This window comes from Oryctolagus cuniculus, chromosome 20, assembly GCF_051225735.1.
Source record: "Oryctolagus cuniculus isolate XC-2025 breed Fujian yellow rabbit chromosome 20, ASM5122573v1, whole genome shotgun sequence".
Taxonomy (NCBI): domain Eukaryota; kingdom Metazoa; phylum Chordata; class Mammalia; order Lagomorpha; family Leporidae; genus Oryctolagus; species Oryctolagus cuniculus.
The window spans coordinates 40,151,376-40,177,598 of record NC_142886.1 but is presented as its reverse complement, the minus strand read 5'-3'; the positions used below and the strand labels follow the sequence as shown (position 1 = coordinate 40,177,598).

The following is a 26,223-nucleotide window of genomic DNA, read 5'->3' as shown; positions in this document are numbered from 1 at the left end:
CAGGAAAGTGAAGAGGCAACCAACAGAATGGGAGAAAATATTTGCAAATCATGCAACTGATTAAAGATTAATAACCAGAATCTACAAAGAAATAAAGAAACTCCACAACAACAAAACAAACATTCCACTTAAGAGATGGGCCAAGGACCTCAATAGACATTTTTCAAAAGAGGAAATCCAAATGGCCAACAGGCACATGAAAAAATGTTCAAGATCACTAGCAATCAGGGAAATGCAAATCAAAACCACAATGAGGTTTCATCTCACCCCAGTTAGAATGGCTCACATTCAGAAATCTACCAACAATAGATGCTGGAGAGGATGTGGGGAAAAAGGGACACTAACCCACTGTTGGTGGGAATGCAAACTGGTTAAGCCACTTTGGAAGTCAGTCTGGAGATTCCTCAGAAACCTGAATATAACCCTACCATTCAACCCAGCCATCCCACTCCTTGGAATTTACCCAAAGGAAATGAAATTGGCAAACAAACAAGCCGTCTGCACATTAATGTTTACTGCAGCTCAATTCACAATAGCTAAGACCTGGAGCCAACCCAAATGCCCATCAACAGTAGACTGGATAAAGAAATTATGGGGGCCGGCGCCGCGGCTCACTAGGCTAATCCTCCGCCTTGCGGCGCCGGCACCCCGGGTTCTAGTCCCGGTCGGGGCACCGGATTCTGTCCCGGTTGCCCCTCTTCCAGGCCAGCCCTCTGCTGTGGCCAGGGAGTGCAGTGGAGGATGGCCCAGGTGCTTGGGCCCTGCACCCCATGGGAGACCAGGAAAAGCACCTGGCTCCTGGCTCCTGCCGTCGGATCAGCGCGGTGCGCCGGCCGCATCACGCTGGCCGCGGCGGCCATTGGAGGGTGAACCAACGGCAAAGGAAGACCTTTCTCTCTGTCTCTCTCTCTCACTGTCCACTCTGCCTGTCAAAAAAAAAAAAAAAAAAAAAAGAAATTATGGGACATGTACTCTATAGAATACTATACAGCAGTCAAAAACAACGAATCCGGTCATTTGCAACAAGATGAAAGAATCTGGAAAACATTATGCTGAGTGAATTAAGCCAGTCCCAAAGGGACAAATATCATATGTTCTCCCTGATCGGCGACAACTAACTGAGCAGCAAAGGGGAAACCTGTTGAAGTGAAATGGACACTATGAGAAACAGTGACTTGATCAGCTCTTGTCCTGACTGTTGATGTACAATGTAATACTTTATCCATTTTAGTATTTTCTCTTTGTTTTGTTCTAGTATTATTGGTTGAACTCTGTGATTAACTCACAATTATTCTTAGGTGTTTAAATTTTAACTGAAAAATGATCCCTGTTAAATATAAGAGTGGGAATAAGAGAGGGAGGAGAGGTACAATTTGGGACACGCTCAATCGGACTTGCCCCAAATGGTGGAGTTAGAATCATGCCAGGGGATCCCAATACAATCCCATCAAGGTGGCATGTACCAATGCCATCTCACTAGTCCAAGTGATCAATTTCAGTTCACAATTGATCACACTGATAGGTCTAACAGTCAAAGGGATCACACAAACAAGTCTAGTGTCTGCTAATACTAGCTGATAGAATCAAAAAGGGAGAGAACAATCCATCCTGGGAAGCAGGATACACAGTAAACTCATAGAATGGCAGATGTCCTAAATAGCACTCTGGCCTCAGAATCAGCCCTTAAGGCATTCGGATATGGCTGAAGAGCCCATGAGAGTATTTTAGGCATGGAAAGCCAAGACACCCTGGGGAAAAAAAAAAAAAAAAAAAGGAAGACCTAAATGAAAGATCTCTGCAAATGAGATCCCAGTGGAAAGAACGGGCCATCAAAGAAGGAGGTACCTTTCTCTGAAGGGAGGAGAGAACTTCCACTTTGACTATGACCCTGTCGGAATAAGATCGAAGTTGGCGAACTCAAAAGGCTTCCATAGCCTTGGCAACTCATGACTAGAGCCTAGGGAGATTACTGACACCATAAACTAGAGTGTCAAATTGTTAAGTCAACAACAGGAGTCACTGTGTACTTACTTCTCATGCAGGATCTGTCCTTAGTGTGTTGTCCAATGTGAAGTAATGCTATAACTAGTACTGAAACAGTATTTTACACTTTGTGTTTCTGTGTGGGCGCAAACTGATGAAATCTTTACTTAATATATACTGAATTGATCTTCTGTATATAAAGAAAATTGAAAATGAATCTTGATGTGAATGGAATGGGAGAGGGAGCAGGAGATGAGAGGGGTGTAAGTGGGAGGGAAATTATGGGGGGGGAGCCATTGTAATCCATTAACTATACTTTGAAAATTTATATTTACTAAATAAAAAACTAAAAAAAAAAAAAAAGTCATTCACACGCATGGCCTGGGGCCAGGAAAGCCTACTGACCTTTCCTAACTCCTGGACTACAGGAAAAACCATTTGAGAAACTCAGAGATCCTCCACACAGAGCAGAAGTGAGGTGCCGCGTGACGCACATGCGCTGCACACTAGAGGCTGGGGGGACGCAAGCGGAGACAATCTCTGCTTCCAGGTTCACAGTGGATGGCAAGTTCTGTTGAGCTGGAATTTGCCCTTCTTTACCTCTGGACAGTGCACAAAGGAGAATACTAACCTCTGCAAAAATAATCTGATGAAATTTAAAAACGTTTCCACTACCCGATTTTAATGGTTTCTAAAAAATATTCAAAAAGATGGGTGGGTTTTGCCCAAGAAGCACAAATCTTAGGTTTCAAAGTCCATTATGGTTCATGGTACCCTCTGTCACCCGCAGAACTCACCTGAACTCTGGTGGGTACTGTTTTATGAGCCAGTCCACATCAAAGCAGTAGTTAAACTAGACAGGGAAGAGAAAAGTAACTAAGACACCAGTCATTCAGCCAAGCAGTTCACAAAAAGAACCATTAGTTATTAAATGGAGAGAGAGTCTAAAATAGTGATGGACGACATAAATTATTTATAACCCTGGGCAGTCATGCTGCAATACTCACACACTTAAAATTGAACTTGAAGAAAAACATGGTTAAAGGAACCGAATAAATGGAGCTAAATGCACAAGAAGATAGGTTCTAAGGGAATTATCACTGCACACCTTGGCAGCAAGCGTACTTGTCCATGGCGCATTACTTCTAACAACTCTGAGATTAATTTGAACAAACAGGTTTGTACAGGTATCTCCTTTTCCCCAGGTGATTATAAAAAGACAGACACCCAAGCACCCAAGATAAAAGTTCCCAGGACTTGCAGAAAGGAGTACTTACTTTCAGCCTAACTCACTAGATAGCTTTGTGCACAGGTTTCTGGGGCTGACAGTCACGAGGCTGATAAGTATAACCTGAACACAAGCTCTGGGCTGGTCTGCCCCGGGGTGCTCCCCCTTACGCTGGGTAACCCTGGGGTCATCTTGTACGCGGGAACTCAAGCTGGCCGAGACAGCACTCTATCTTCCATCTGGAAACAGGGACTCTGAAGATCACACCCACTCGTGAAAGGCAGAGGAAGCCTGCCTTTCTCCAGGGACACAGCCCTTCTTCCTATCTGCCTGCAAGCCCGGAGCATTCACGTGCTCTGTCAGCACAAAGGGAGCAGTGCAGCCAGGCAGAGCGAACATGCCCCTGTAGCCCGCACCCCACTCCCTCCCTTCTGGCAGGTGCAGGGAGTGCCGTATGCTTCTAAGATCTACACACACTTTCCCAGGGGCTTGCACCGAGTCCCGTGAGTCTTCAGGCTGGAATGTCCAAGGTGCCTTCTTGGTCCGCCCTTGTGGCCTGATCAAGAGTCAACTGTTCTATGGACAGTGGCGTCTGTGTTCTATGTTGACGGCCATGATCCCATGGCTGGCATGTGGTGTCGGCCTCCAGTTGTTGCCATCTTAAGGACACCGTGCCCACATCTCAAGGACTCCGCTAGGGCACAGGTTCCACCTCTCAATGTTTTCTTGAGAAGTTATTTAGTGGTCTCCTTTCACCCAAAGGAAAAACAGCTTGACCATAAACTTACCTGAGCTGAAGAAACAAGTGTCCCAAATAGAGGAGATAAAATATCTACAACAACAAAACATCAAAGTCAAATTCACACTCAGAAAAAGTCCTCTAGTCCCAGCGATCACAACTAACTTAATCAACAGTCACTGATGATCAAGATTTGGTTCAGAAAACAATAAACTGCAAAGTGATGGAGAAGCTAGACTTGGGGGTTTCATAAAACTCAACAAAGAACTCCCCTATGCTATTTAAGGGTATTTATTATACATTATGAGACACAGTGCAAAACCAAAATCTGCTTCAGTACTAGTCAATTTCAGAAGCTCCTCAAGATGCATGCTCCTCTTCCTGGATCTCTGAACTTTGACCTCCTTCAAGTACCCACCCAAGTTCCTCTCCAGGACCCCTCCTTGGGAGCCTGCAAGCTCTCCCTTCCTGCAAACCCAGGGTCGGGGCATCCATAATTCTAAATTCACGCTGCTGGTATGTTGGTCAGGTGGGTCCATCTGGAACCCATCTGGGCCTTACTTTTAGACAGTGGAAAGCTGGTTTCTCGTGAACTTCACCATGAGAGGAAGCGCCCATCGTCACCATCTTCAATTACTACAGTTGCGTCTAGGGGACCCACTGGTACCAGGTACCACTCTTGGTGCTTGGGACATAGTAACTCTTACTCCTTCAGAACCATTCTCTGAGTTGTAAGGGGTCGGGGTTTGCTACTCCTGTTTTGTAGATGAAGAATCTCTTTAAGAAGTACCCATGGCCATGCAGCCAGGACAGGGCAGAACTGGAGTTTGGGCCCCGCTGTCAGATTCCAGCAACTCTGCTCCTGCCGCCTCCTGCCTCCGGGGGATAAGACTCAGCTCCTTTACTTATACGATTGGCAGATATCCAGTGATCTAGATGCTGGGTACAAAGATTTTAAAAGACCACTGCCAACGAAATACTCACAGAAGTTCCTGCCTTACTGGGAGACGGCACAATTTAGAGATCATTCTTCCACCCTGCCCCACCAGCACCTCGCTCCACCTTTCTATATCCCACCCATCTTTTAAGGGCCACCTGAGGTCCCCTTCCTCCACGAGCTCTTCTCAAGGCTCTACAGTTAAGGCATGTATTAGAGCGGTTCGTCAAACAGCATGGACGCCTCAGTGCCTAGGTTCAAATCCCAGCCCTACCACCGACCAGCTCTGTGACCATGGGCAGGCTAACCATTCTAAACTGTAGATCCAGCAAGGCAAAGACCTAGAATTAATAAAAAGGAAATCTCACCTCCCCACCTTCACTAACCGCCAGTCTAGCACTTCATTCCATACAGAGAAACTCCATAGAGTTCTCTGTGGAACATGATAAACTCTAAAGCAAAACAAAAACACTGACAAGCATCTTATAGCTCTTCAAAGAACCTTGATGGGAAATGCTTAAAGAGAAAATAACCTGTAGAATCAAACTCTCAACAAGATGCAATTAAATGTCCCAACCCTTATTCATTGTATAAAAGGGATACAGAATTCTGTACTTGAAATTTAGAAATATTCTTGACAGTGCCTCCTTTTCTGAATCCCCAAACTGAAATTCAGACAGTTAGGTCTTGCATTAACGATCCATACAGCAAGAGTGCCTGTGGCTCCCAGGGAGTGGAGGGAGGGAGAGCGACCCAAGACCACCTTTGATTCTCAGTGAAGCATCTACCTGTGCCTTTGCTTCTTCACCAGGAACCCAAGCCAGCTTCCAAGCAACAGTTCTGTAACGTGCCTGGGCATTAATCCTGGGAGGGGTTGTCAGAACACAGACTGCTAGGCCTGCACCCCAGGGTGGGAGTCAACGAGCATGGGGGAGCCCAGGAATTTGCAGTTTTAACAAGTTCCAGGTGATGCAGATGCTGCCGGTTCAGGGACCACAGAGGACAAACAAAGGCTGCGAGGTCTGTCACCTCATCCACAGTGTCACTGATCAGGCTTAATCTTGGACTTCAGCAATTCTAAGTATGGTGCTAAGTGTTACAGTGGTTTGAGTGACAGGGTCTGCAGAAACACCCTCTGGACACCCGACCCAGGCAAGGTTTGCTGTCCCACTAACGTACTTGCTTGTTTAAAGCATTTTTTTTTTCCTCTGAGAACATCTAAACCATTGAGCAGGGTTCTTGAGGCACACTCTAGGCTGCCTTCCTCATCTGACCCCACAACCTCTCAAGGGCAACCCGAGGGCTCTCTGATGCACAGCTTCCTCTTACCCTTGATGTGGAGGGCTCCGGAGTTGTACTTGGGCTTGATTCCCGAGACTCTAGTGAGGTAAAAGCGGAAGGGGTTCCCTCGATCCAACATGTCCCAAAGGTCCTGGCCTTCCCCCGCCGTCTCATGCTTGTCTTCCCCCTCCTCTTTGAGCCTGTGGCTGGCAGCAGGGCCGTGATTTCCACCTGTCTGGGCAGTGCCGTCTCTGGGAGAAGAGACGTCTGGCTCCTCGCAGCCCACGGCTTCCTTGGCCTGCTTTGGCTGGGACTCTGGGGAGACCTCATCGTCGCTGCTGGAGAGACACCAGCCCAGGTCTCCCTGGGAACCACTTTTTTGCTTTTTGGGAGGTGAAGCCGAATCTGTGTTGCTGAATCTCACAGGGGACGCCTGTCTCCTGTGTGCAGCTTTGCGAGCCTCAGAACAGGTGTACCTTGGCTCACTTGCTGTGCCTTGCCCGGCGTGGGGAGGGGCAGAAGTGGATGGCTTGTCCAGTTTCGGCTTTTCGTCCTCACTCTCATCACTACTGGATATTGTCCACTTCCCGTAATTACCTTCCTGAGACATTATACTTCTGGAAATGAAAGAAACAGCATCAGGTCCTGTTCACTAGGCCACTGGAAAAATCACTTTATGACTCTCAAATTCTCGGTCAGACATGCTTCTGAGTTTATCAGAAGCTGGGGCACGTGACCACCGTCAGTTGTTTTGTGGTTGGTCATCGGCACATTACCAGATCTGCCACAAGAATCTGCCAAACTAGCAACGAAAGTCCTGCCTTCTTTCCCTTCCTCTCCCTCCACCTTTCAGTCCAGACCCTGCTCTCTGACACCCCTGGGTGGGGGCTGCAGCCAAACTCCAAAACCAAAGGTTTACTCCCAACCCTGAAGCTTCCAACAGGTGACTGGGATTAAGGCCAATTTAAAAAGCAATTCTAAGGATGCTCAAATTCTTAAGGTCACACTGGAATTTCAAATCTATCCTCCACCCAAGCACAGGCACCACGGGACTTAAGTAGCTATATCTGACTGCCCCCCCAGCCACTTTTTTACAAGGCTTAAAGTCCTCACGAAGGATGCCGTCTGTATGGTATTTAAGAATTATCTTACTGTCCATGTCATAAACCAAACTGTTAAAAACCTGCAGAGGAAGAGCAGATATGGAACACTTACTTTCTAAACCACAGTATAATTCCAGCTTTCTTCTCAATGAAAACACATGAAACGAGTATTTCCAGTTTTACCTACAAAATGTCAATTCAGTGGAAAAGGGGTATCTAAGTAGATTTTCCAGATAAAGAAGTTTATTAATGTAACATTTTTAAGTACAAGACTCAGAAAAAACTTATAGAACTCAAGAGTTTATGCTCAGATTGATGGAATCTTTCAATTTTTGCTGTTTTAAAGAGGCCCAACAGGATGCACTAAGTAGGGTAAACCAAAAGAGACCATGGCACTTTTTTTTTTTTTTTTTGACATGCAGAGTGGACAGTGAGAGAGACAGACAGAGAGAAAGGTCTTCCTTTGCTGTTGGTTCATCCTCCAATGGCCGCTGCAGCCAGCGCGCTGCGGCCGGCGCACCGCGCTGATCCAATGGCAGGAGCCAGGTACCCTGGTCTCCCATGGGGTGCAGGGCCCAAGCACTTGGGCCATCCTCCACTGTACTACCTGGCCACAGCAGAGAGCTGGCCTGGAAGAGGGGCAACCGGGACAGAATCCGGCACCCCGACCGGGACTAGAACCTGGTGTGCCGGTGTCGCAAGGCAGAGGATTAGCCTAGTGAGCCGCGGCGCCGGCCAAAAAGGCACTCTTTCAATAGGACCCACATTCTTTAAAAAATAAAACAGTAGGGGCCAGCACTGTGGCACAGTAGGTTAATCCTCTGCCTGTGGCGCCAGCATCCTATATGGGAACCGGTTCTAGTCCCGGTTGCTCCTCTTCCAATCCAACTCTCTGCTGTGGCCTGGGAAAGCAGTAGAAGATGGCCCAAGTCCTTGGGCCCCTGCACCATGTGGGAGACCCGGAAGAAGCTCCTGGCTCCTGATCGGCGCAGGTCTGGCAGTTGTGGCCATTTGGGGAGTGAACCAGTGGATGAAGGACCTGTTTCTCCTTCTGTCTGAAACTCTACCCCTCAAAAAAATAATAATTAAAAAAAACCCCAAGGTTTCTATTAAAAAAAAAAAAAACAATAAAATAAAAACCACGGCCTTTGGCGCAATGGTTAAGATGCTGCGTGGGGCACCTGCATCCCATGAGTCCCAGATCCACTTCCCATTCAAGCTTCCTACTGACATGCGCCTTGAGAAGTAGTTGGTCCCTGGAGATGGAATTCTGGGCTTCTGCCTTCAGCCTGACCAAGCCCTGGCTTTTGCAGGCATTTGGGGAGTGAACCGGCAGATCTGTCTTTCAAATAAAATGAATTTTAAAAGGAGGCTTGATTCTACATGAAAAGATCTGCAAATGAATACACATTTGTCACAGAGTGCACAGAACTGGGTCCACTCCTGTGATGTCCAGGAAGCCACTTTCTGATGGTCACCAACAGCCAGGTCTGGGTCAGGCTGAAGCCAGGAGCCAGGCACTCCATGCTGGTTTCCCATGCGTGTGGCAGGGGCCCAAGGACTTGGTCATCCTCTGCCGCCTTTGCAGGTGCATCAGCAGGGAATGGAACTGCAAGTGGAGCGCTCCAATACAGGATGACGCTGGCATTGCAACTGGTGGCCTAACCCGCTGGGCTACAATGCGGCCCCTTAAACACCCAAACGACTTAAGGTGTCTGTCACTCCACAATTACTCACTTACCAGAGTTTTTCAATGAACTACAAGGCCGACAAGGTTTCTTCTGTGAATGACACATCTCACGGTGTTTTTATGCAGAGTGCACTGAGAATAGCTCACGGCTGACGTCCAAAGTCGTGCTCTCCGTAAGCAGTAAGAATCAGTGACAGCAAAGGTGGGCTCGCTCTGAACCCGGGCACTCGACCAGGACGGCGTGTTCTCGCTGGAGGGGACGAGGACGTGACGTCAATGAACGACACTATGAAGGCCCCCTTCCCAGCCCACCCAGTGTCCCGTCATCAAGGGGAAAGCTGCAGTGTGGAGGAAACGCTCGAATCTCGCTTCTGAGTGAGCAGCAGCTACTGGGCTCTTCTGTAAGCAGGACGACCACGCTTGTCACCGTCAAGGGAAGGTGTCTTTGGCTCAGCTGCATGTACGTAGCAAGTGAAGCCTGACTTTTTAAAAGGCTGTTCGTGTAAGACAGAAGATTCGAATAAAAAGAACAGTAAATAAAACAGATAGAGGCGCAGCTGAGACTTGCCCTTTTATACCTCCAGCTGCTCCCTCTGGAACTTGAAGACCCTCAGGAGAGTCCGGGAGCCAGGCTGCTCAGTGAGGCTCTGTGCGGCCAGCCGTGGGCCCAGAACACGTGAACTTGGGCAGGTTCACGAACTGCGGGTCTTCAGTATGCTCACCTGTAAAACGGGTATCATGCACACCACCCATCAACTCAACACACACGCCCTTCAGCTACTCAGTACCAAGCTCTGGGAACGAGGAGTTAACAACAGACCGGTTCCTCTAGAACAGGTGAATTTCAGGATGGAAGAGACTGATCAACATAACAATTATTCACAAGCCGAGCCCACTTCGAACATCCATTAGGCTTCAGGGGAGAGACAGAAAAGCAGGGACACCCTTGCTTTGGCGCATTCTGAGGGGGTCTGAGCCTTGGGGGACGCCAAGGACACAGCAGTCGGCCAAAAGACAGGATGGGGGGCGATTCAGGCAGCCGCCAGGGGGTGGCACCCGGCTCCCAACTGCAAGAGCAGGCAGAGGCCACGGGCAGGGGGAGCCGGCAGGTTAGATGCTAATAAAGACTGGATCTGGGGGGTGGGCTCTAGGCACAGCGGGTAAGCTGCCTGGGGCCCCACCAGCCCACAGGAGTCGCCAAGTCGCCGCAGCCTCCGGCCGTGCGCACCCCGAGGCAGCAGGTGGCGGCTCAAGCGCCTGCCACCCACGTGCAAGACCCAGGGCGGGTTCTGGGCTCCACCAGGCTCAGCCCAGGCTGCTGGGGACGCCTGGGCGGCGAACCAGAACGGGCATCTCTGTTTCTTTCAGATTCATAAAATAACTTGAAAATGTCATTTTTCCATTGCTCTTTTATTTATACCCCATACATTCCTTGTTCTTGAGAAATTAACATCACAAAGCTGGAGACTCACCATAGACAATATCGGCGTCTAAGGACATTCTAGCAACACGGGGGGCTTCAGGGCAGGAGCCCCGGGGGCCTCCCGGCTTCCTAAAAGGTCACTTTCGGTCCAGCTCTGCGGAGCGCGGTCGGTGGGGGCGGCTCCCGCAGGGGCTGCGCACGGCCGGGGGCACACGTCCCGCACACCCGCGCGGCCCGTGACGGCCCCTCGCCGCGCCCCGCGCCCGCCCAGACGCGGGGAGCTCGGGCTCGGGCAGGGAAGCCCTCCGCCCCGCGGCGGGCTCGGCTCGCGCCGTCGCCACCGCCCGCCACAGACCGGCCCCGCCGAGCGCAGAGCCGGAAAAGGAAGCCGCGGGGAGGCCGCTCGCGCCCCGCCAGCGCCCGCAGCGCGCCCCTGCCCCCGGCGAATCGCCGGCGGCCCTGCTCCGCCCCGGACTCAGGACTTGGCCGGACCTCGACGCTCCCGCAGCCGGCGGCCACGTACCTGAGGCGCCCGGTCCACCACCGCCGCCGCCGCCGCCGAGCCCGCCCCCGCGCGGCGCCCACCGTGCGCCTGCGCGCGGTTCAAACCCCGGGCCGCGGCGCGCGCCTCTCGGCCCGGCCCCTTCCCGTCCCGGGCGGGCCCGCCCCTGGGTCCTAAAGCCCGTGGCGTTCAGCAAGAGGCGGGGCGGGGGAGGGGATGCTCGCGGTCCGTCACGCCGGCGCCTACAGAAGGGAGCGAGAACGCGCGGGGAGAGGAGCGCGCTCACCTGGGCGCAGACCGTAGCCCCTGCTGCAGAAGGAACGCCGCGCTATGCTTTGGGGCGCGTGTCTGTTCTTTTGGGACCTTAAGGATTTGCCAGAGGACTAGAGCAGCCTGAGATGAACTCTGCATATCCTAGGGAACCCCGAGAGATTGACCCCGATGGCTCCCCGGTCACGCCCTTTCCGTGTTTCCTGTGATGTTAGGCACAGGTGCCGTCGATCGAAACCAGCCAAAGTTTATTGATTGCAAGCTGGGGAGAGCGCATGAGAAAACAGTGAACCTGGGAACTGCACACGGATGTGTCGCCAGCCCCGCGGCGCGCAAGGAGTTAAGTGGGACGGAGAAGGGGCGGAGTCAGGTGCCGGGGGAGGGCCCTGGAGCCTCCCCGCCCCAGCTGGTCCTAGGAAACGTTGTTAAACAAAGCTTCTGACCAATAGCGCTGCAGAGTCGACGCCAGTGGCTCGCGGGCCGTCCAATGGGAGCAGACGTGGAGTCGCACGCCGAAGCCGCGCTTCCGGAACCGCGGTGGGCGTGGCTGCAGCCGCGGCCCGGCCTCTGTGGGAGGGGGTTCGAGCAGTTCTGGTTCCGTCTCGTCGGAGACTGGGCTATGTTTTCCTCAGGCGCCTGGGTCCGGCCGCGGGCCTGGGAAGCCAGCCCCGCGGAACACAGGCAGTGGGTGGAAGTAGGTGTCCGGAGGGCGACTTCAGCTTGGCCCGGGGCTCGGACGAGTACCTTCGCGCTGGTGGTGCAGACAACCGGGCGGCCCCTCCGAGGGGTCGGGGGTCGAGATCGAGCCCACCCCCGCCAGTCCTGGCTCCCGGTCGGGTTCTCGGGCCACTTCTGAGTCCCCTCTCCCGTTTCCCCGCCCCTGACTTGGAATCCGCGTCTCCTCGGCGCTCACGGCGCCCTTCGCTCATCCGCCCTAATCGCAGGACTGAATCTTGAGTAGGATTTATCGCAAAGGTTTAAAAGCCATTAATTTGCATTAGTCTACGGGTTCACTCGTTTCCACTTTTTTTTTTTTTTTTTTTTAGTCCATCATTAACATGTTTTGAGAACTAAATTAGGATGATGGGACGCGCATTTCCTTCTGGGCCGAGTTTCGGACTTGTAAGGTCTAGATAGCCCGTCACTAATAATAAAAAGGAAGAGAACAAACAGGTGCGTCTCGTTAACTGCGGGTGTTTGGTGTCCCTCAGGTATTCAAAGCTTGCGACGAGGACCACAAAGGCTACCTGAGCAGAGAGGACTTTAAAGTTGCCATCGTGATGCTGTTTGGGTACAAGCCCTCCAAGGTAGGGCCCGGGCAGACAGGGCGGCAGGGGGAGGGTGCCGAGGAAGGCGCGGACAGCCACGCGCGGGCTGTCCCCAGTACTCCCCCTGTCCCACCTGCCGGCCGCGGATGAGGATGGAGGCTGTGAGGTGCTGGGCAGGTGTCAGAGAAGCTGGGGAAGGGTGTTCATGCACACTCTCTCTTCTTGAGTTTAATTTCCCCCCTTTTTAAAAATTATAGGCTGGCACCGCGGCTCACTAGGCTAATCCTCCACCTGTGGCTCCGGCACTCCGGGTTCTAGTCCCGGTTGGGGCGCTGGATTCTGTCCCGGTTGCCCCTCTTCCAGGCCAGCTCTCTGCTGTGGCCCGGGAGTGCAGTGGAGGATGGCCCAGGCCCTTGGGCCCTGCACCCCATGGGAGACCAGGAGAAGTACCTGGCTCCTGGCTTCGGATCAGCGCAGCGGCCATTGGGGGTGAACCAACGGAAGGAAGACTTTTCTCACTGTCTCTCTCTCTTGCTGTCTACTCTGCCTGTCAAAAAAAATTATAAATAATATATTCATATAATAAAAAAGCCCCTTCCCTTCCTACTAGAGATCCCACTTCTCCGGGGTTCCCATTTACAGTCTCCTGTGTGTCGTTCCAAAATTTCCTGCCCGTGACCCACATATATGCATGGCGTTCTATTGGAAACATGGAGGGCGTGTACTCTGCCAACTTTATTTTGGCTTCTCATCTAGTAGATCAGCCTGCTAGAACACATCACTGCTGTGTTGGAAAAAATGGCTTCACAGCACTCAGCCAGCCGGCTGGCTTCTGTTATCTGGGTTGTTTCCATTATTCTTCATTCCTACAAGCTCCTGCAGTGAGCATCCTTTTGTATCTGAAGACAGATGCAAAAGTGTTCATGTTCTTGTGGCTGTCTGGGACATTTTCAGAGAGGTGATTCCAGGCCATGCGATGTGTGCCTTTGACTTGGATATTACCCTGCAGAGAAGAGGCGCCGGTCACCAGGATGAGAGGCAAGCTGGGGCCCAGTGAGCCTCCTGCTTCAGGAGCACAGAGTTCCTGCTCACCCTGGTCTGGGTGCTGTCCTGGCCCCATACATCCATTCTGGACGTGAATGCCCTCTTGTTAAGATGCCGAACTGGAATCAATCAAGGTCAAGATCCTGTCCAGATCCAGGAACTCTGACTGCAACCATCGGGCGAAGGGAGGGCTCAGTAATGCAGTAATACACTGTGCACACACTTCACGGCAGGTAGCAGGTCTTTCTTTTCATACTGAGTTGAAGTTTTTTTTTTTTTTTTTTTTGGACAGGCAGAGTGGACAGTGAGAGAGAGAGAGACAGAGAGAAAGGTCTTCCTTTTTGTCGCTCCCCCTCTTCGTGGAGGAACGACACTAAACCCTGCGCTGTTCTTTTGTCTGCTCGGCCCTTCCCGGGTTTGCTGCTGGTTCTTCCCGGGTTGGCTGCCGATCCTTCCACCTCCGTGGAAGGGCGGCTCCCCCTGCCACTTTCCCCACTTCCGCGGGGGAGCGGCACACCGCCGGCCGGCTCTCTCGGGGGCTGCTCAGATGTTATTCGGATGTTCCCCTTAGATGTTCCTGGTGCATGTTGTCTCTCTCCTCCTTTATAGTCCTCTTCCACCAATCCCAACTCTGCTACCCAGATGCCGAGTACGGTGCTCTCCTCCAATCAGGAGCAGGATCAGCTCCTGCAGGTTATTGGTCGAACTGGAGGCAGCTGTGTAGAAGTTGTTTACTCCTCTTCCAGCACCATATTGTGGGAGAGCAGATGCATAGAATAAGTCTTAATTTCAGTAACTTAGTCTAGTCCAAATTGCTCCCCACACCTTTTGCTGTTGGTTCACCCTCCAATGGCTGCCGTGGCTGGTGCTGCGGCCCGCGCACTGCACTGATCCGATGACAGGAGCCAGGTACTTCTCCTGGTCTCCCATGGGGTGCAGGGCCCAAGCACTTGGGCCATCCTCCACTGCACTCCCTGGCCACAGCAGAGAGCTGGCCTGGAAGAGGCGCAACCGGGACAGAATCCGGCGCCCCGACCGGGACTAGAACCTGGTGTGCCTGCGCCGCAAGGCGGAGGATTAGCCTAGTGAGCCGCGGTGCCGGCCTTGTTTTCTTTTTTAAACAGCAAATGAAATATTTGCTGGTGGCAGGACCCTATTAGTAATGTACTAATAGAGCAAATCACCTAACAGTCATTTGTACAATGAACTTTTAATAAATAAGTGGCTCTTGCTGTATACCTTCCATGAAATTCTTACTAAAGGTTTATTTATTTATTTGAAAGGCAGTATCAGCATGACAGAGAGAGAGAGAGAGAGAGAGAGATCTTCCATCTGCTGATTCACTCCTCAGGGGCCTACAGTAGTCAGGGCTGGGCCGGTGGAAACCAGGAGCCAGGAACTCCATCTGGGTTTCCCTTGTGAGTGGCAGGAACCCGTGCACTGGGACATCTAGTGTAAACATTAGCAGGAAGCTGGATCTGAAGCAGAGGAGGTGGGACTTGAACCAGGCACTGCAATATGGGATGTGGGTGTCCCAAGCAGAGTTAATCTGTACCACAGTTCCCATCCCCTTAAGTGAAATTTAATAGATTTTTATTTTTATACTAGATTGAGGTTTAGGGTTTAATTTTTGAATATTGCTTTTGAACAAATGGAATGTTTACAGGTCAAGAAATGAGATAAAACTGCTGTCATTGAAAATGTTTATTCTTTGGAAATGCTACTTTAAGCAACCATACCACAACAGTAAAATGTTATTTTACAAAAAAGAACTTAGACAGTAAATGACTTACACTCATGCAGTTGTTCACACAGTGACATTTATGTCTTCCTACTTAATAAAAGGAATAGTGGCTAGTTGCTGGAGATTTAAAGATGAACTAAATGTAGTCCTTACTTCGAAGCCGCTCAGTTTGGTGAGGCAGACCTAGAAAACTCGGCGATTTAGGAGCAAAGCGAAGGGGATCGAGAAGGCCCTAATCCGGCGGTAACTGTGAGAGAGGCCATGGGTGTCGCTGGGCCTGGAGAAGCTGGGCCACCCTGACAGGAAGCGTCTGGGAACGGAGACGAGTCGCGTCCGCTGACTGACGACGGGATTTCATGTCAGTAAGACACGCGTGACCACCAGGACTGAAGCCACGGGGGGCCACCACGAGAGAGGAAGTTCAGAGGAGCAGGTTCAGGGGAGGTCAGCTCAGACCGGGGCAGTCCAGACGCATCCAGTTGTTCAGAACTAGGCAGAGTACTGAGGTTACAGTGGTAGAAATCTCTCGGCTTTTACTGCCTCTCAGGACTTTGGAATTGGGTGGAGAGGTGAGGGCTGGAGGTAGATTTGGGACCCCTCAGTTTATAGGTGGGAGCTCAAGTCTTGAGACCAGATGGTACCACTCAAGGGAGTGTGGAGTCTGAAGAGCGGGGGTCTAGGGACAGAACGTAAAGGAAACCAACACGCCAGGGTGCTTGGGGCTTCACCAAGAAGATGGAGTGGGACCCATTTGGGAGGGACTTGAGGGACCAAGAAGGTGCAGGGAATTGAAATCTGTAGAGAGTTCAAGACTAAAGATGGAGAAGTTAGGTCAGAACCTCTAATGCAGGGTCTGCTTCCCTGATATAACAATATGGGGAAATGTTTGGGTTTTAATATTTAGGAACGTGAGTCCCCAAACTGTATATACCGTGTGTCCTCAAATACATTTTAAAACGCTATGGGGCAAGCACTTAGCCTACTCGTTAAGACATAGTGTCCCATGCGGGAGTACTTGGGTTTGATTCCTGGCTCCTGCTTCCTGCTTCCAGCTTCCTGCTAATGTAGACCTTGGGAAGCAACAATGAGACTGAAGTAATTGGGTTCCTGTTCCCCACCCGGGAGGCTTGGATTGAGTTCCCACCTCTTGGCTTCAGCCTCTGCCCAGCCCAGCCAGCCATTGCGGACAACTGCGGGAGTGAGCCACTGGGTAGGAGTGAGCTCTTGGCACATGCGCTCTTGCTCTCTCTCTCTGCCTCTCAAATAATAAAATTTTTTAAAATACATGGGAAATAAAAGCTATACTAGACCAAAATATTAATAGTAGTTTTTACTGTGTGGTTTTTAAATTTTCTTTACAGTTTATTTTATATTTTCTACTTTTTTTAAGATTTTTTTTGTTTGTTTATTTGAGAAGTAGAGTTACGGACAGTGAGAGGGAGAGAGAGAGAGAAAGGTCTTCCATCTTCTGGTTCACTCCCCCAAATGGCTGCAATGGCTGGAGCTTAGCCGATGCAAAGCCTGGAACCAGGAGTTTCCTCCAGGTCTCCCATGCGAGTGCAGGGGCCAAGCACTTGGGCCATCTTCTACTGCTTTCCCAGGCCACAGCAGAGAGCTGGATCGGAAGAGGAGCAGCCGGGACTAGAACCCGGGTGCCAGTGCTGCAGGTGGAGGATTAGCATACTGTGCCACAGTGCCAGCCCCTATTTTCCACTTTCTAAAATATCAGTTGTGTTACTTTTATAATCAGGAAAGCAATAAAAAAATTAAAGCTATAGAGCTCATTGTAACAATTACTTGTATTTGTCCAAAGCAAACGTTTGCTTTTTTGATTAAGTTACGTATTGGACGCCCAAATTGATTTTCTGTGCTTAACCTGTCTTGGCCAATGAAATAAAGTTTTGGAACATTAGAGTCTGTAGCAGATTAGTATCTGGTATCTTACAGATGTTACTGTAAAACTTAAATGATGATCATAGCTATTGAATGAAATATAGCAAGATTGTTTTCTCATAAAATACACCCCTTCCCCTACTCCAGAAATTTAGAATTTATACTGTAAAAATTACATGTCCTATGACTCTTTCCTCTTTTCTAGATAGAAGCGGATTCTGTGATGTCTTCCATAAGCCCAGGCACTTCTGGTAATGTGAAACTTAATGTTCATTTTTAGTATCCTTATTTAGACTTTCACAAGACTAAAATTAAGAACAAACATAGAGACCATAAAGCATTAAGTTGAAGTCCATCTTTGTTTTGTTTCTCATTATTTAAAAGAAAGGTTTTGGTTCTTTTAATTTTCTTTCTTTCTTTCTAAATATGGTATGTTTATTATGAGAAATGTTTATGCTGTTGAAAAGACACAAAGAAAAAGTGTGACTTGTAATTCCAGCGGCCCAGGATGCCTCTGGGTTTTCTGTCCAGAGTAGTTGGGCCAGTGAAGTGGCATTTACTGAAATGGGAAGGCTGCGTGGGGGAAGAATAGGTTAAGTTGGAGAAGTGTCGGGTCCACTCTGTCGGAGCAGTCAGGCTGTAGGATGTGGAATTCGGAACTCCCTGGGAGTTGTCGCATGCATGTGGTTGTTGAAGCCGTGGGAGAGGATGAGACCATGGAAGGCACAGTGGACTGAGAACCCTAGGGCCTGTGCTCATCAGGAGTCAGGTAGAGGATGAGGAAATGACACAGGAGACCCAGAGAAAACCAAGGAAAACCAAGAGTGTGAGGTGGAAAGTGAAGAGAAACGGGGATTTCAGTGGAGAGAGTGTGGTCAGCACTATCCAGTGTTGCAGGAAAATCAGGTAGCATAGGAACTGAGTGTGTCCGTTGGAGTTGGCGACCTGGAGGTGTTCGGCGACTTTAACGAGGAATTTTAGTACGTCGTGTGGGCAGAGGCCGGCTAGAGTGAGTTGAAGATAAATAGTGATAAAGTGTGGCAGTGTGAGTAGACAGGTCTTTTAGTAACTCCAGAGTGGCATGTATCAAGGTTGTTGTTTTTTTCTTTAAAGAATGTGAGAGCATATTTCAAAGCTTAGCCAAAATGATCTAGTGAAGGGGAAGAGAGAGGGAGAGGGAGCGGGAGAGATGAATGTTGTATAAGGGCATAGGATCCAGAGCATGCTGGATTGGCTTTAAAAATGACCTCTTTTGGGGCCAGTATTGTGGTGTAGTGGGATTGGCTACTGCCTGCAATGCTGGCATCCCATATGGGTGCTGGTTTGTGTCCTGGCTGCTCCACTTCCAATCCAGCTCCCTGTTAATGGCCTGGGAAAGCAGCTGAAGAGGGCCCAAATGCTTGGGCTGCTGCACCCACGTGGGAGATTTGCAAAAAGCTCCTGGCTCCTGGTTTCAGTACGGCCCAGCTGTGGCTGTTGTGGCCATTTGAGGAGTGAACCAGTGGATAGAAGACCTCTCTCCCTCTCTCTGCCTCTGCCTCTTTGTAACTCTGCCTCTCAAAAAAATAAATCTTAAAAAAAAAAAAAGAAGGTAGGATCTGACTGTGTTGCTTAAAAGAAACATACTCTAAATATAAAAGCACAATAATTTTTAAATAAATGGATGGAAAAATATATATTAAATGTGAATTTCAAAATTTTTTGCACCCAAGTATACTTGCCTTTTAATTCTGTTTCTGTAAACTTTTTCAGGTAAGCTCATACTTCATTGATGCTGATCAAAAGAAATCTAGATTTGAGTCTATTAATATCCAATGAATCAAACTTCAGAAAAAGGATATTACTAGGAATAAGGAGTATCATTTAAAAATGCTGAAGGTGTGGATTTGTCAGGATTAAACAGTTCTAAATATTTATACCCCTAATAGTGAAAATTCAAAATATATGAAGCCAGAAACTGATAAAAGCTATAAAGGAGACTAGGTAAATCCACAGTGATGATAGGAAGTTGCAAAATCTCATCAGCAATAGTGCTTGCTAACGGACGTCAGTTCTGTAAGGATCTTGAGGAAGTGAATAACACTTTCAACCAACTTAACATAATTGTCATCCATAGAATACCCAGCAACACCATACATATCCTTTTCAAGTCCATATGGTATATTTAATAAGATTGAGCATATGTTCTGGACCATTAAACAAATGTCAGTACACTTAAGATACAAACCATGTTCCTTGTGAAGGAATTAGAAAGTAATAGCAAGGGCTGGCGCTGTGGCATAGTAGGCTAAGCCTCCACCTGCAGCACTGCCATCCCATATAGGCACCAGTTCGTCTCTCCACTGCTCCTCTTCCTATCCAGCACTGTGCTTTTGGCCTGGGAAAATAGTAGAAAATGGCCCAAGTGCTTGGGCCTCTGCACCAGCTTGGGAGGCCCAGAAGAGACTCCTGTCTCCTGACTTTGGATCAGCCCAGCTCTGGACATTGTGGCCATTTGGGAAGTGGACCAATGAATGGAAGACCTTTTTCTCTGTCTCTTCCTCTCTTTGTAACTCTACCTCTCAAATAAATAAATAAATCTTAAAAAGTAATAGCAAAAGATGTCTGGAAAAGCCCAAAATATTTGGAAACTAAAGCACACTTAATGGGTTAAAGAAAAAATCTAAAGGGGAAAGTTAAAATATCTGGAGTTAGATAAAAATGAAAATATAACATTTTAGATTTTATGGGATACATTGAAAGTAGTACTTGGAAGGTGATAGTGATAAATTCCTACATTAGAAAAGATGGAGTCTTAAACTGATGACTTTAGCTTTCACTTTTCATTACAAAAGGAAGAGCAGATGAGGCCCAAAGTAAGTGGAGGAGAAGCAATAACAAAGTTTAGAATGGAAATCAATGAAATTGAAAAGAGAAACACTAAAATACGGATAGTTAAAAGCTGAGTTTTTGACATGTTCTAGTCAGCTTTTGGGCACTACAACGAGATTCATGAAACAAGCTACTTAGGGAGAAAAAAGTGGTTTATTTAGCTCATGGTTTTGGAGTTTTAAGCCTAATATTGGGTGGCAGCACTGTTGTGGCCTTTGGTAAGGGTAGTGGATGGCCACCACAGAGCATGTGGGAAGGAAGGGCCATATGGAGAACCAGGAAGCAGAAAGAGAGGCAGATTTAATTCAGCTTCTGTAACCAACTCTCCTGAAAGCACCTTCCAACGACATGGCCCCAGTGGTCTAAGGACTGCCCACAGGCCCACCTCATAAACTTGGATTACGCTTCTGCCTTCTTAGTCATGTTAACTTATGACATGGAGGTTTAAAAGGCCTGTATGAGTTGGGAGCCAAATAATTTTCAAACTGTAGCAGGGTGCAATCATAGAATTGAGAGACTGTCTCTACACTGAGCAGGAAAAAAAAGAGAAAAGGCATAGATTACTAATATTAGGAATGTGAGAGGTGATATTTGTAACTTATGAATTCTACAGTTACTTAAAGGATGATAGGAATATATTATGAACAGATTTATGTCAACAATTTAATAAATAAACTGACCAACTTCCTTGAAAGATGCATACTACCAGAGCTCACTCAGGAAGAAACAGATAACCTGAATAGTCCTATCTCAAATATCTCAAAGCAGTTGTTTAGTTAAAAGGCCTTCTCCCAAAGAAAACTGTAGGTCCAGATGACTTTGCTGGTGAATTCTACCACATATTAGAAGAAATAATGCCAGTTCTATACAAACACTTCTGAAACTCTGCAGTCATGTGTTCTGCTCTCTGACTCTTCTATATATTTATTAAATCTGGATAGAGAAAGCATTCTTTTAGCAATAACATTTATTTCTCTGGTAATTGGTTATTCTCTTGCTTTGCATATTGTGAAATTTTACATACAGAATACATTGAGAAATGTAAAAAGAACAAATGGAAATATCTTGTTTATGTAACATTCTTGTTTGTGATATAAAATGAATGATACAAGTTATTGATTCTTTTCACTTACTTAGACTTGCCTTGTAGACAGTTATGAATTCTATTTTGGTAAATTTAATGTAAATATTATTTCCACAGAATCTTCCTGATGGCGGTATTATTGAAGAATTAACACTAACCATTGCTTGTTTCCTGAGGAGCTATTTAACTTACTAAGCCACAACCATTTTTATATCTCAGAAAATATATATCTTTGATCTTATTAAATATTTCGCTTATATTTAGTGTATAATATTTTGGTGATATCTAGGTTGAAAAGCTTTTATTTTTTGCAACCAAAGTTTGGAACCACATATGAATTATAACTTTTATAAAAATATTAATGCTAGAACATGTTTTTGATGTAACTCCTAACTTGATAGAATTTTCCCAGGTTTTTAATTTTTTGTTGAAAATTTTCACACTTTAAAAATATTGGGTTTTTTTGATATTCAATTAGTTGTATACCTATTTAAGTCTTAATTACACTTTTCTCATGGTTTCTGGTATTTGAACCTATAAAAAGTTCTGTTTCTGGCAGGAGGACTTCCCACACTCTCTGCTTTAAGTTTCTCAGCTCTGAGAGTCTCCTGATAGTCACTGAGTTATTCTGTCTGCATGAAGGTCTTCCCCTATTCGTTGTATTTATAGTGTTTCTCTGTTACATGACTTTTCTGACATACCGAGTGTGACTGTTGCTGAAGGCACCTTAGTGTTCATTATTATTTTGTTCCTCGTGTTTGTTCTTTAATTTTGAGTTAAGGATTTGGCTTCATAACGAAGGTTTCTTAAGCAGTTTTCTGACGTACAGAGAGGTATAAATTCTGGAAGAAAGACTCCCCGAATTCTCTACATCTATAATGAGGGGTTCGATGTAAAGAGTGACTCCCACAGGTCTTTAATCTGCAGTCAGTACACTGAGAGGTTTCCTTTCCATACGTGCCCTTTACATTTAGGAAGATACAACTGCACAGAAAGGCTTTGCCCCGTGTGTCGCACTCATCCGGTTTCCCTCCTGTGTGAGTCCTGGCAGGTTTTCCCACCTTCTGTACGCTCTGGACTTCCTGTGTGCGAGTGCTCTGGTAACAGTGTAAGGACAGATTCACGGTAAAAGGACCCTCTTGGGGTGCCAATGATACTTTCCTCGTGTGTATTTTCTTTCTGCAGTTTGACTCGTGGCTGAAGATACCTTATGTTCAGAAAACTACAGGATCTCTCCTCCTGCGTGAGTTCTCGTGCAGGATCATTTCTCACACTTGCCGCAGTCATGGAGTTTCCTCCTGATCCGAGTTGTGTGTAGACAAGGACGCGTCTGCGTTCACTGCACTCACATGGTTTCTTTTGTGTGCGGCAAACGTTGCCTTGTTGGGGAACATTTCCTCCAACGCACTATGGGATCGTTTGATGCTGACAATAGCCTTCCCTGTGACCAAGGGCTTTCCAACTTTGATGACTGGTCCAGCATGCGTTTCCTTGCTTGCAGTATCCTGGAGTGACTCTTACAGCCACTTCTCAATCAGGTCGTTAGGATGCTTCCTCTCTCAGCAGTTCTTTCTAAGAATGAATGTTTCAAAGCTACTTCAAAAGGTTATGAAGTAAATTAGTCATCTTGGAAATTCAGGGAAGCTGTCAGAGAAAGGATTCGTTTGGAGGAGTGAGATCAAAATGTAGGTGCTTAGTGCCTTGTTCCAAAATTGCCATGAAGGGATCCTACTCAGGCTACAAGCTTCCAGTCTTTTTCTTTCTTACGGTTTTGATTTCAACATCAAATTAGCTTTCTTAAAGCAGGATTAAAGGAACAAGCTTATAACCAAGACACTAATTATTCAGCCAGTTTTAATTCACAGTCTCTTGAATGGGGAGGCTCAAGACCATGAAGAGAATGTAAAATATCCATTTGAACAGGAAGCCACTGTAACACTCTGCTGCTAACACAAATTTCTTTTTTCTTTTTCTTTTTTTTTCTTTTTTCTTTTTTTTTTTTTTTTTTTTTTGACATGCAGAGTTAGACAGTGAGAGAGAGAGAGAGACAGAGAGAAAGGTCTTCCTTTTCCGTTGGTTCACCCCACAAGTGACCACTACGGCTGGCGCACTGCGCCGATCCAAAGCCTAGAGCCAGGTGCTTCCTCCTGGTCTCCCATGCGGGTGCAGGGCCCAAGCACTTGGGCCATCCTCCACTGCACTCCCGGGCCACAGCAGAGAGCTGGACTGGAAGAGCAGCAACCGGAACAGAATCCGGCGCCCCAACTGGGACTAGAACCTGGGGTGCCGACGCCGCAAGGTGGAGGATTAGCCAAGTGAGCTGTGGCCCCGGCCACTAACATGAATTTCTTATGTTGGAGCTATTCAGTACTGAACCAACTTCAGAGTATCTAGTCCACTTTCTCTCCCTGTGAATGCCTCAGTCCTATTTTCATAGTATTTCTCCTGAATAAAGAGGGTTCATACACAGATTAAATGTTTTTCCAAATACATTATCTCTCCTCTTAATGTTTTGATCTTGAAGAAGTGAAATGTTGGTTTGACTTCCTGGGAACTCTTTATTCAGGTCACCAACTTTCCAGTGTTGTTCTGGTAGCTGTGACTTGGGGACTCTCCTTCTGCTTCCCGAAGCTCTTCTTACTTCAAGGCAAGGTCACGCCAGGTCTCGAGCAAGCCACTCCGTGGAGTTCCCTGTGTGGGCCCAGTTGCTGCCCAGCATCCTGGGTGAGATCCAGGGTCATGTCCTGGGTTGACCTGACTCAGCTGCCCTTAGGGAAGGCTGAAGTCCTGAAGATGTACCCACTTTGCTTTTGGTTTGGGACAATTTCTAAACCTGGAAGACCAGGTCCTGCTTCCCCAGAAAGTCTAGTCCTCTTTGGATGGGTCATTTCTGTAGGGGTCCCTTGTGAAAATTAATAAGAATGAAAAGTTAGGCTAAGAACTACTGGAAATAAGAGTAGAATGTCAGAAAGAAAAGTTCTTGCCGGGAGAATTTCAGGGCAGCTGGCTTGAGTGGCTGAAAGGTGCTAACGACATTTTATTGCTTGTAACCCCACAAGCAAGCTAATGTAAGCAAAAACTGTTTAGACAGCCAGAAACAAGGACGTTTATTAGTGAGAGAGAAAAAAATCAAGCCACTTATGTAAGGAAGCAGCAGATCACCAGCGAGGTTGGTTCCAGTTTACATTATTGGTGCCTCTTCCCTACTGGGGAGTATTTTTTTTTTTTTTTTGCAACTCATGCACTTGTTCTTTCTCATACATTTCATGACTTCACCATGTACACAAACTGAAAGAAGTATGCCTATAAAAGTCTAGAAAGTGGTTATCTGTCCCCTTTTTACCATGAGGAAACCAAGATCCAGAAAGGAATAATAAAATAATGTGTAAGGAATAATAAAATAATGTGTAAGAAATTATAATAAATACCTGGTGTTTGTGTGATTCTTTATGAAGTAACCTTTACGTGTAATACAGCATTTAAAAATTATTGTTGTAGTTACTGTGGTTGTCATTTTCTAAACAGTTACCTGCTATCTGAACACTATGCATTGATTACTATATTTAATACAACTCTTACTGGTTGCTAAATGCTACAGGTGAGACTCAGGATGGGCATTATTCTACTGAATCCTCACTCCACTGTCTCTGTTATCACCCCGCATCCACATAAAACGCACCCGAGGGAAAAGCCAGAGCAGGGTCCCTCTGTCTTTTGTTTTCACTGAGTGATTAGACCGAGCATTTTTTCCCCTCTGTTTCCTTATATTATTGCCCTCTTGAAATAATGAACATATTTTTCCTTTCATACTTGAAAAAGCTTTCTAGGAACTTACTTGTAATCTTCAACTTTGAATGATGGAAAAATCAAAGAGATTGATTCATCCGAACAGTAATTGCGCACTGTCGGACTCAGTCATGCCATACAGAATAAGTTCAATTGAAAAATAATTTCTGATTAGGCTAATGACCAGTTGGCTCATAAGCTTTTATCTGTTATTGTCTTGTCTGACATGCTTTAAACCAGACCATTGACTATTCAACAGTCTACTTTTCTGAATTTAAATTCCCATTTTTCTTTGTCTCTGAGGTTCTGTTGTAAAACACTTGCTGCTATTGTATGTATTTTGTTGTCTTTAACTCTTGCCTACAGAACAAAGGCCAGGGTGTAACGGGGTGAAGGTTTTGTTTGACTTCAGATTTCAGTTGCTCTCTTAGTTCTTTTCCATAATTAGGAAACTGCATATGCATTAAAATTATCTTATCTATAATTATAACTATAGGACTATTTTGTGGCATTGCCCACAGATAGTCACCCATACATACCTATAATTATTTTCCCATTTAGAAAATGGTGAATATGTTCCTATGGGTTGAAAATGCCTAAAATGAGGATGAAGTAGCCTTTTGAATGGTGTAATGCAGGGAATGAATTAGGAGACACAGACACTGAACTAATGACATTAAAAATGCGTATCTTATGTGCTAGGGAAGATGAGAGAAGTATTGTCACTTCTCTTAGGCCAGGTGTTACACAAATATATACCACATAGCCAAGAAGATCTTGAAGAGTTCAAAGGAAGGTGGCACTTCCTCTTTGTACATAGATACGATAGTCCTGAAGCTGAGTGTTGAAGAGTGGGCGGCTTTGAAAAGGTGGCAGATGAATGCAGAGCAGACACCAGCGGCATGCGATCTCCAGCTCCCGTGGCTCTCATGTGCTCTGCTGGGCCAGCATGGGTGCAGAACTTGGGACAGATTCAGAAGTAGCCCACACACTTCCCTCCCACATTGGATATCGTGTAGACTTGTTTGTAACAAGACAGAGGGGCTTCATTGCTGGCCTGTCCACAGGTGGTGGAGAGTGTGGCACGTTCAGCACCATCTAAAAGGGCTCTTCCTGCATACCACCTGTGGGGGGTTTCTCATAGACCCTCTACTCAAGGGCTCCACCCTCAGTGCCTGAACTCTTCCTCCTGGACCAGACCCTATGCCACTTAGTACAGTACTCCCTGCTTCTCCCCTCTCAGATTAGCAGACCCAGATCCATCAGCCTTCATGCTATTAATACAGTCTGCCCATCAACAGAGTCCACTCTCCTTGGAATATTTTGACCTCCTGCACCAGCAGAGTGTAGCACAGAACCAGACATTGAATTGGGTTC

The 26,223-nt window shown here is 47.2% G+C and overlaps 2 protein-coding genes across 14 annotated transcripts in view; one reads left to right on the top strand and one right to left on the bottom strand.

Moving 5' to 3' along the window:
* TDP1 (tyrosyl-DNA phosphodiesterase 1) overlaps positions 1-11,044 on the bottom strand; it is a 93,421-nt gene extending 82,377 nt beyond the window's left edge. For 2 of the 6 annotated variants that reach the window (XM_008271930.4, XM_089322636.1), the window contains exons 1-7: positions 10,908-11,019; positions 9,540-9,683; positions 9,013-9,211; positions 7,384-7,454; positions 6,217-6,785; positions 4,000-4,043; positions 2,781-2,836 (exon numbers count right to left, since the gene is read on the bottom strand). In XM_008271930.4, coding sequence (XP_008270152.2) covers positions 2,781-2,836; positions 4,000-4,043; positions 6,217-6,778 — 662 coding nt within the window. In that variant the 5' untranslated portion in view covers positions 6,779-6,785; positions 7,384-7,454; positions 9,013-9,211; positions 9,540-9,683; positions 10,908-11,019. Of the gene's footprint in view, positions 1-2,780; positions 2,837-3,999; positions 4,044-6,216; positions 6,786-7,383; positions 7,455-9,012; positions 9,212-9,539; positions 9,684-10,433; positions 10,573-10,907 lie in introns of those variants that run through there. The other 4 variants (XM_002719604.6, XM_008271933.4, XM_089322635.1 and 1 more) reach the window with 4 other exon arrangements.
* Positions 11,045-11,133: 89 nt separating this feature from the next.
* Positions 11,134-26,223, top strand: part of EFCAB11 (EF-hand calcium binding domain 11) — a 178,325-nt gene continuing 163,235 nt past the window's right edge. For 3 of the 8 annotated variants that reach the window (XM_070065524.2, XM_089322638.1, XM_089322637.1), the window contains exons 1-3: positions 11,658-11,850; positions 12,368-12,463; positions 17,311-17,356. In XM_070065524.2, coding sequence (XP_069921625.2) covers positions 11,776-11,850; positions 12,368-12,463; positions 17,311-17,356 — 217 coding nt within the window. In that variant the 5' untranslated portion in view covers positions 11,658-11,775. Of the gene's footprint in view, positions 11,851-12,004; positions 12,132-12,367; positions 12,464-17,310; positions 17,357-26,223 lie in introns of those variants that run through there. The other 5 variants (XM_089322642.1, XM_089322639.1, XM_089322641.1 and 2 more) reach the window with 5 other exon arrangements.